This window comes from Malurus melanocephalus, unplaced genomic scaffold, assembly GCF_030028575.1.
Source record: "Malurus melanocephalus ecotype Western Australia unplaced genomic scaffold, MMel_1.1 scaffold_2462, whole genome shotgun sequence".
Classification (NCBI taxonomy): domain Eukaryota; kingdom Metazoa; phylum Chordata; class Aves; order Passeriformes; family Maluridae; genus Malurus; species Malurus melanocephalus.
Window position 1 is genome coordinate 1 of NW_026625694.1, and position 10,384 is coordinate 10,384.

Below are 10,384 nucleotides of genomic sequence, written 5' to 3' on the forward strand. Positions count from 1 at the left end.
CTGGCTGGGCTGGGACTGCCCTGAATGGCCCTGAAGGCCCTGCAAGAACAGAACTGCTTTGGATTCTCTCAGTTCTGGCCATACTCTGCTTTAGGTAAGCTGGATTTCAGACATCAATCTTCCTTCTTATTCCCTGCTGCTCATTCAAGGGCTCACAGACCAATTACATTTATAGTGACTGTAAATAATGCAGGGTTTTGCTAGGAGGGGGACAATTCCAAAACTTTTCTGAAATAAGCTTTTTACCTCCATATTTTTACAAGGGGTGACTGTTTCATGTTCCTCACACTGTCCCAATTGGCTGCTGCTCCTTCTCCTTGTTTTAATTTTCCAGAGGAATGGAAATGCATGGAAGCTCTGGCCTGCCTGTGCTCCATACCCTCTCCTCCTAAATGGAAGATTTTTGGTTGTTAAAACAAACAAAGGTCTTGCCTTAATCATTCACCCTCATTTCCTGTGTTAGTCCGATACATGCAACTTTCCAGCAAGGAATTGAAAATCCCTGGCAATTTTAATTAGATCCACACATTTAAAAAAACCCTTTTATCCCCTGAATCTTGCATCAGACCTGATTATTTTTGCCTTTTGGAGTAATCCTGCTCCTTCTGAATTTACTTCTTACAGCTAATTTCTCCCTTGTTCACGGGGGTAGTTTAGAAGCAAAATTTGGGACAGAAAAGCTTAATTTTTTTTTACTACCTTTCTCTGAGGTACTTGAGAATTTTTTCCTATTTCATAAAAACGGTGTTAAAACCAAGTAGGCCGTTGCGACACTCAGAAAATATTCTGCCAAATACCTCAGAACTTACAAATCTCTGAACCAAATTAGTCCAGCATTAATTCTCCAAAATGCTCCGCTCCTTTCTAGTGCAGAGCAGAGCTTTGGCCCGTTTTTCCTGTCGAGGCAGACAGGAATGATTTGCAGGGGCAATGAACGTCACTGCGAATTTCTCGGAGCCCGACTCAGCGCTCAGGCCAGGCCAAGATGAGGATGTTTAACACATGACAGCATCGGGGCTGAAGAGAGTCAGGGCTCCATCTGCACAGGGCACAGATCCCACGGACACAGAAACTGCTCTGGGACTGCGAGTAGGACGTTGGAGGAGGGAAATTCACATTTCCATCGGTGTTCCCACCAGGAATGTGAGGAAATCCTGGTGCAGATGGAAGTGAAGCACAAGGTGTGGTGTTCCAGGGGCTGGATCTGAGTGACATCGGGGGCTGCAGCTCTGATCTCTGCTCTGGGACAGGCACAGGAGCCAGGGAACGGCTGGAGCTGGGCCAGGGCAGGCTCAGGCTGGAGAGCAGGGAAAGGTTCCTCTGTCCCCAGAGGGTGCTGGCACTGCCCAGGCTCCCCAGGGAAAGGTTCTTCTGTCCCCAGAGGGTGCTGGCACTGCCCAGGCTCCCCAGGGAATGGTCCCGGCCCCGAGGCTGCCAGAGCTCCAGGAGCGTTTGGACAGCGCTGCCAGGGATGGACAGGGTGGGGCTGTTGGGGGGTCTGGGCAGGGCTGGCCATGGGACGGGGTGAAAAAAAGACAGGTAGAAAACAGCCTCAAAATCAGGTTTTCAAATCAAAAAACAACCGCTAGATCAGGTTTTTAAATCCAAACACCGCATCTGCCAGAGGTGCAACTCCATGGGCAGGGACTGGAGAAGACAAAGGGCATGCACTGATTTTAATTCAGCACAGAAATATCTGGTTTATCAGGTTTTCATTTCCCCTAGCAAGAAATCTTTCCTTAATATCAAAGCTTGGATTTTCAATTTGATTTTTGATTTTTTGTGATGCATGAAGTAAAATAAAGAATATGAGAAGGAAGGACTTCTCCTTTCCTAAATCCCACAGGTTTTGGGGGACTTTTTTGCCCTCCCTAAGCAGCAAGAAATATGCAGGAATTTCACTTCTAACACTCCCCCAGGACAAAGTGTGGCTTTACCTGGAAGACAGTGAGGATGGCAGCAGGGAAGGTATCGAAATTCGTGGTTGGAGTTTCATCCTGGAAATTGAACCTGGAGAGAAGAGAAAATTAAAAACCAGAGTGAGGAGGGACAAACAGCTCCCAGGCAAACCCAAAACACCTTTTAACATCCCATAAACCAACTCAGGCAGCAGCATTTTCCACCTGGCAATAACACCCCAGGCAAGCTCAGTGGGGAACATCTCAGAAAATGTTGAAGAGAACCATCAGCACAAACTCAATTTCATTCCCAGAGAAAATTCCAAGGCTCTGAAATTCATTTTCACCCCCAATTAAAAGGAACAATCAAAAGTCTCCAATGATTTTGCAGAACGAGCCATTCCAAGATGTTTTCATCCTCAAGTGTGTGAAAGTCCAAATTGAAATTACCCTCTTAGCAGATAATTTCTTTTTAATATTTTAAAGATAAAACTGGGATCGACTGGGGGAAAAAAAAGAAAGAAAAAGACCAAACAAAACCTTTTCATTATTTCAGTTCAGAGCTGCTGCTGGAGTTGAAATGATAACATTGATAACACTGTGATGGCTCTTGCTGCAAAATCCACCACAACTGATGTTTCTAAGGAGGAGAATCAGATCAAAAAAAAGTTGTGTTTTCCAGCAGGAAAATAGAAAATATTGCAAGTGGATAATCCAGTGGTACTCTGGTTATCAGGAAAAGGAGCAGAAAGAAAAGTGCTGCCTGCCCCAGCCCTGTTTCAGCTCTGGGTGTGCTGGGGACCATGGGGTGATGGAGGAGCTCAGAATTGTGTCCTTCTTCCTCAGGAAAGAATTCAGCTCCAGGGAAAACAGCAGAACATGAATTATTTCCCTCTAAACCACCTCAGAGTGGTTTTAGGACCCAGCCCTAAAAGAACCCTTCCAGAAGATTCCTTACTGTCCTCCGAAGAGCTGCATCCCCAGCAGGGCAAAGACCACGATGAACAGGAACAGCAGGAAGAGCAAACTGATGATGGATTTCATGGAGTTGAGCAAGGAGACCACCAGATTCCTCAGGGAATTCCAGTACCTGGAGAGCAGAGCAGCCAAGGGAGAACATCAATGGGGAAAGGGAGAAATTCACGGGAATTTATCTCTGTGGGACAGGAAAAAGGAAACGGCCTCGAGCGGCACCAGGGCGGGTTTGGGGTGGATGTTGGTCATGGAAAGGGAGGTCAGGTATTGAGAAAAGCTGCCCAGGGCATGGGTATAAGTTTTATAGATTTTTAGGAATTAGTGTATTTATTTAGGATTCTTTTATAAGAAACTTAACAAACAAAGCAATGTCCCCCTGTTTTAATCGAGGCCCCATTTCAAAGATGTGCACTTGGGGACATGGTCAATGGTGGCCTTGGCTGGGCTGTGGGAATGCTTGGACTTAGAGATCTTGAAGGTTTTTTCCAACCTCACTGATTTTGTGATTCTGGTATTTTTTATTATTAAAAAAAAAAAAGGAAAATAAAGACAAGGAATATCAGAGCCTTTAAACTCCCTTCTACTCAAAATTTGTGGGAGGGCACAGACGGTCACTTGGTGTGGGTGCACCCACATGGAACAGGCAGGGAATGTTGGGATTAGCTCCTCGGGAACCCTCTTCCTGGGATTTTTCCACCTTTTGGCATCTCCTCATCCGGCACAGCAGTCAGGAGGGGTGTCAGAAGCAGGGATTTATCAATGAAGGTGAGGCTGGGAAAAGGGGACAGCGAGCCCCAGCCTCCGTTGGACACAGATCAGCGATAAAATCAGGAATAAAATCAGGAATAAAATCGGGAATAAAATCAGGAATAAACCCCTCACTACAACCTGGACATCTTTGCAGGGTCTTCTTCCAAACCCTCCAGTGCAAATATCACCCAGATTTAAATCCCCACATTTTCAACACTCCTGTAGGAGCCTCACACACATCCAGGACCAAGGAATGGCCTCAGAACATGGAAACAAATCCAGGATGTTAAACCCAGCCTGGCAGGAGGGAATGGCCCATCCCAGTCACACCTGACCAGGAGCTGATTTTTGGATGGTTTGGTTTGATCTCCCCATCCCTCGGGACAGCTCCTGGCACATTCCAGGAGGGTGCTGGGAACAGCTCTTCCCTGTCCTGCTGGAAGTGTTTGTGTGAGGAAAACCAATGAATCCAAAAATGCAGGAAGACCTCTGACAAGCTCCTTTTGGGCACAAAGGAGTGGCACACAGGGCTGGATCAGGCAGGAGCAAAGCAGGGATTTAGAGCCCTTTCCCTGCTGAAGTTGTGATTCTGAGGCCATGGAGGGAATTTGTCACTCTTTTCCTCCAACAGCTTCTCTTGTTCCCACCTCTGGCACCGGGAACTGTCACCCAGAGCCATTCCCTGCAGCAGCACACAATTTGTTGTTCCCTGAGCCTCCTCCAGCTGCAGTTTAGGGACAGACCCACACCCTGAGCCCCTTCCCAGCAGAAGGATTCCATGGAGTCCATGAGAAGCTCAGTCAGGTGAGGACAAACACCACCCTTTCCTTTTATCTCTGTTTTACCCTTCTTCCCTCCCCCAGATGGAGCTGGGAGAACCAAACCCCCCCCCCAGGTTTCCCTACAGGAAAAGCAGGATTCTGCATCCCATTCCAAGAAAAATCACCTCCATAACACAGGGACAGAGGTTTTGGGGGACAATTTTGTCTTTTGGGAGAATATCTTCAATTTTGAGTAAATTCAACCAAGTCTGCTCAGGGTCAGTGCTGATGTTGAAGGGGCTGAGCTGCTCTCCTTGGAGGAGGGGAAGGAATTGCTGTTTGACAAAAGGCTCCAGGCCAACCCTGTCCCACACCAGAGGCTCACACCTTGAAGTTAATCCAAAATATCTGGAATTGGGGAGGTTCTGCCTGGCCTTGGAGCAGCTCAGCTCCAATCCCCCTTGGCACAGAGCACTGGGATATAACCAAAGTTGATTTCTGCAGAACCAGCCCCTGTTCAGCTCTGTCATCACACGGAAAAACCATGGAAAGCTGTTTGGTCCTTGCCCTCCTCACTGATTTTAGCCCCTCAAGCTGTGTCCCCTCGTCCTGCTGTCACTTTTTAACCATTTCACTCTGCTGCCACACTCACTTGGGACATGGGAACCAAAATCCCAATCCCAATCCATCCCAATCCTGCTGATTATTCAAAGCAGGAGCACTGCAGCTGTTTCCTGCTAAACACAGAGGCAGAACAAACCAGGGCAGGGAGATTCAGACAAAAATCGCCGTGAAAAAGACGGAAAATGAAGAAAACTACCGAGGGTCGGGATGTTTTTAGTGGCATGAGAGGGGGTGGGCAGCAATCTGTGCCTGCTGCCAGCTCTGTGGAGCCTCTCATGAGTCAGGCAAGCACTGAGCTGTGTGTTCAGGCACTGGGATAATGCAGGATCCCCGTGGGAGCTGCAGGGACCTGGCTCTGGTCACGCAATGAGCTCCATTCTGTCGTGTCTGGTGAAAAATCCTCTTAATCAGGGCAGGAGTGTTCAGCAGCAGTGGCTCAGGATCATCCCTTGCTGTCCTGGGAAGGAGCAGAGCCCTCGGCTTGGGTGGGTGAATTAAACCCCTTCTCCCAAGGAACAAGGGAAAAATGGCTCAAAATGCCAGGGAGGTTTGGGGCAGCATCAGGAGGAATTTCTTCATTGAAGGGTTGTGAAACCCTGGCCAGGCTGTGCAGGGAACAGTGGAGTCCCCAGCCCTGCAAGGATTAAAAAAGCTGCAGATRTGGCACTTGGGGACAGGGGGGAAATGGTGGCCTTGGCAGGGCTGGTTGGGCTCGATGGTCCTGAAGGTTTTTTCCAACCTAAATTGTTCCCTGATCCATCCCTTTATTGTGCTGATGCAGTGAAAGGTCAAAACTCACCAAAAAATAACATTTTAACTTGCAAAAACATTCAAAAGTACAACACACAATCAGCACCAGCAAATCCCAGCAGCTCTGGAGAAAATAATAAGAAATAGTAAGAGAAAATCAGCTCTGGAGAGCTGATAATTGCTCTGCATTTGCTGCAAACCCAGGAGTTTTCCATACACGGAATTACTGCAAAGGTAAATCAAATTTCTGTGACATTTCTGGTGCAGGTACCCACCTTTTTTTTGCTGGACATTTACAGAATTTAATGTTTGAATTTAATCCCCCAGGCCAACAAACAACACAACAAACTACACACAGAGCTGGGATCTGAATAATCATAATTAGCAAGAAACAATTAGCATGAAACAATTAGCAGGTGCAAATCAGCCCCATGGAGCTACAAAACTTGCTCCTGGTTACTGCAAATGTTTTGCTCCAAATTTCTTTATCTCTTTAAAGTGGTTTGGGGTATTTTTGGAGGGAAGGGCTGCTCCCACTCGTGTTGCTTCCAGCTCAGAAGAATTCAGTGACAGCAAGAAGAGGGAACTGAGGGGGGAACAGCGTAAAAAAAATCAGGTGGGAAACAACAGCAGGAGCAGCCAAATTTGTCATTTCCACAGCAGGGTTCAGAAACGCTGCAGGAACAGCTCTGGGTGTGTTTGGGAATGGCACAGGAGCTGTTTGCTGAATACAACAGGAAAGCTGTGGCAGCCTTGGTGAAAATTCCACCTCACAGGCTCCAGATTGAAAATCTCTGACATTCCCAGCCCAGGCAGCGGCAACATTTCCGATTTGTGTCAACACAGCGGCTCAGCCCTGGGATTAGCACCCAGCAATCGCCAGGGAAGCTGCTTTTCCAGAGCCTAAATATTTAAGGAATTGTCACCAGATCAGTGGGAAGTTGATAGGGCTTAGTAAAGAAGAAACTTGGGGGGGGTTGCCAAAAAATATGAGTAAATAATGTGATTTTTGTTTTAAGTGGGCTTAAAGAGAAAGTAAAGGAGGACATTGGTTCCTCAGGAGGCTGCAGGACAAAGGTGGAGAAAACTGTATGGGACCCTGGGGAAAGAAAGGAAGGAAAAGAAAGAAAGAAAGAAAGGGAGAGAGAAAAGAAAGGGAGAGAGAAAAGAAAGGGAGAGAGAAAAGAAAGGGAAAGGAAAAAGAAAGGGAAGGAATGAAAGGAAAGAAAGGAAAGAAAAGAAAGAAGGAAAGAAAGCAAAGAAAGAAATGAAAGAATGGAAAGGACTGTTAAAATTCCTTATGGATGCAAGTACAGGAATGCAGGAATCAGAGTTCAAGCTCAGGAATTCCCTAAATTTCCACCTGCCCAGTAAAGGAAAGGGGAATTCTCCACCTGCAGTTTCCATCTGCTCCTGTCCCCCAGTGGAGCCTCTGGAGGTGCAGACACATAGAGATTTTGTGCCAGCTGCTCCAGGACTCCAGAACACTGGGTTTTTTATTATTTTTACCTTTTTGAGCCATCTAATCATTCATTTATTGTTGATAAACATGGAGAGCACTCCTCCCAGCCCTGGGGCTGGTGACACAGATCTCCTGGGGTGCTCAGAGGGAGCCACACTTACTTGGTCACTTTGAAAATCCTCAGCAGCCGCAGGGCTCTCAGGACGCTGATGCCAAAGGACGTTCCCGGCTTCACCGCAGCCCAAATGACCTCGAAAATGCTGCCCACAATGACCTGCGAGGAGAGGGCACAACTCCTGCTGAGCTCCCGGGGCTGCTTCCCAGGAAAGCCCAGGAATCAGAGCTTGGGCTCTTTTTCTTACAAAAACCTCAGGAGAATCATAAATGACCCAGGAGCAGTGGGAAACCTCATCCCAGCTTCCTCCATCCCAGTCTGGCCATACCCGGGTGGAGAACACCCCATGATTTCTACACACAAAGGAGCTGGTTGCTCTCTCCTCCAGTATCAAACTACCTTAAAAATATATTTTTTGAAGGACATCGTAATTTTTAATCATATTTTTTAACATTGGTTCAACAGCAAGTGCCCCTGTGACTTTTACACACAAAGGAGATTGTTGTTTTCTTCTCCAACATCAAACTGCCTTAAAAATACCTTTTTTTGAAGGCTAGTATAAATTTTAATGGCATTTCTTAACACTGACTCAACTGCAAATGCCAAAAATTCATCTTCCCACCCCACACACCCTGCAGGGGGGCACTGCCCCATCCTCCCCTTCCCTTCAGCAGAAATCTTCACCTGGAGCAGAGCAGCAGCTCTGGGTCAGATCTACCAGAAACTTCTGGCAGCTGAGGGCCTTGAGAAGAGCAATTAAAGCAATAATTCTGGTGAAATCCTGCAAAGCAGCTGGGTCACGCATCCAATACCTGCCTGGACCTCAGCCTTGGGGTAAAAACTCTTCCAAATCGAGGTGGGGCTTGAAAGTTTTGTTTTGGCTTAAGGATGGCAGAGAATTCACATCAACGAATGGAAGAATCCTCTCCAAAATCCTTTCTTGGGAAAAGGACTAACAGGAATGGGGTGAGCATGGCAATTACACCCACCCAGGTTTTTGGGGAGTTAATGGGATCAAACAGGCATTTCCCTGCCAATTTGGCACATATTTGTTGGTATTATCCATATGAACCCCTCATTTCTGAGGTCCCAGCTCCCAGCTGGGCAGAGCACACCACAAACACCAGTTTGGAACTGGTTCTCACCAGAGCCCGGCTGGTTTGTGCTGGGGAGAGGATTCATGGGGGGAGCAGGGCTGAAAATGCCTTTCCTGGACAGAAATTTGTGTGTCTTTGAAAATTCCTGCTTGAACACCCTGATCTTGCAGGAAATACAGTGGAAAGGGAGATTCCCAACAGCTGCTCATCCAGTTACTCCCATCTAAAGGTAAAGGAACCAAAACTTTTCTTGCAGCATCAGGAATCAGCAAAAATGTTTCCTCAGCCCCTCCACGTGTTCCACTGGTCATTAATGCTCCTGGTATCTCTGCAGGCTCCCCTGGGTGCCTGTTCCACATCAGATCCCACTGGACTGCCACTCCCAGGGCCGATGTGGCTTTGATTTGTTGTTTTGATGAGCAGCTGTTTTGCAGGGTGGATACCCAGATCTCCAGGAAATACAGTGGGACAGGGAGATTCCCAACAGCTGCTCATCCAGTGTCTCTCAGCTGAAGAAAAAGAAACCAAAACTTTTCTCGAAGCCTTGTGAATCCCTCGTGAATCAGCAAAAACCTCTCCTCAACCCATCCAGTGGTAATTAATTTTCCTGGTGTCTCTGCAGGCTCTCCTGGGAGCCTGTTCCACACCAGACCCAGCTGGGCTGTTGCTCCCAGGGCTGATGTCGCTGTGATTTGTTGTTCCATCCTTTGCGCTCGCACGGTCTCGTCCCGCTGGTTTGTCACACTAAACTGGGGACACATCTCTGTGATGTTCCAGGGCTGAATTCATTCTGGGGGCTGGAAGGTGGGTGAGGGAGAAAAAAACATGGCTGGGAGGAGGATCCCTGAGGATTCTCTGCAGGAGGAGGAATTAGAAACAGATCAGCGGCTTTGCCTCCTGGGAAACGCTTGGCAGAGCTCAGAGCCAGCGCTGTGCACACCACAGAGCACAGAGACCTCCAAGAGCTCATCTTTGGCTCTGTGCAAACTCCTCAATTACCTGCCCCTGATTGCTGTGGAAAGAGTATCCTGGGTGCAGGGATCCAAGGAAAGCAGCAGCGAGCACTGGGGGCAGCTCAGAGCCCACCCAAGGCAGGATATCGGTCTCATATCAGCCACAAGGCAGTGCCACCCCTGAACAGAGATTTGTGCTCTGATTTCCTCTGGGGACAGTCTGGGTTCGGACACTGTCCCTTGGGCTGTGCAGTCCAGCCCATCCCAGCCCTCGGAGCCACCACAGCTGCCAGGACACCCTGGAGAGGACAATCCCACGCTGGGACAGCTTTGTCAAACCTCGGGCTGCTGGACACGGGTGATTCCTCAGCTGGAGGCTTTCATCTCAAATTCCATTCATTCTGAGCTTCCACAAACAAAATAAACGGGCTCTGCCTGCAGCCTTGGATTGAGCAGGGTCACTCACTGAAGGTGACAACTCCTCTTTTGTGGGAGCAGGGCAATTTTGCTCCGTGGGGAATCGAGTCACTCACGGCATTTTGACAGATAAAGCCCAGAAACCCCAGCCTGAATTGCAGAGCTGGGCTGGTGCTGAGCGCAGTGACCTGCCCTGCTCTCCCTGTGCCTGTGGCTGTACCCAAAGCTCTGGATCAGGGCTATCACAGCAGCCCCAGCCCTGCTCAACCCATGCCAGGAGATAAAAGAGGCCCAGTTCTCCTCTTCCAGCACAGATTGCAGCCTAACAGCCTTTAATGAATCAATTAACATCCACATGCCTGCTCTGTGTTCGGGGAGCCAAACCCAGCCCTGCCATCCACACCAGAGCTGCAGTTCTGATGCCTTGGGATTTCAGTTTCTCTATTTCCATGTCTCTGTACSYCTGTGATTCTCCAGTGTTTAACTCCASACTCCACAGACAGTGCTGAGCTCCTGYTCTCCCATTTTKACACAAAACAATTCCTCTGCAGCCCCAAACTCAARGACACCTCCCTGKGCCAG

The 10,384-nt window shown here is 48.2% G+C and overlaps 1 protein-coding gene across 1 annotated transcript; it reads right to left on the reverse strand.

Annotated features, from left to right (window-relative positions):
• Positions 1–1,937: 1,937 nt before the first annotated feature.
• Positions 1,938–7,494, reverse strand: LOC130587793 (voltage-dependent N-type calcium channel subunit alpha-1B-like; the record flags this gene model as incomplete). Its single annotated transcript, XM_057388762.1, has 3 exons — positions 1,938–2,010; positions 2,857–2,988; positions 7,382–7,494. Coding segments are annotated over 3 exons (318 nt in total), but the record flags the coding sequence as incomplete, so codon positions are not given.
• Between the last annotated feature and the right edge of the window lie 2,890 nt (positions 7,495–10,384).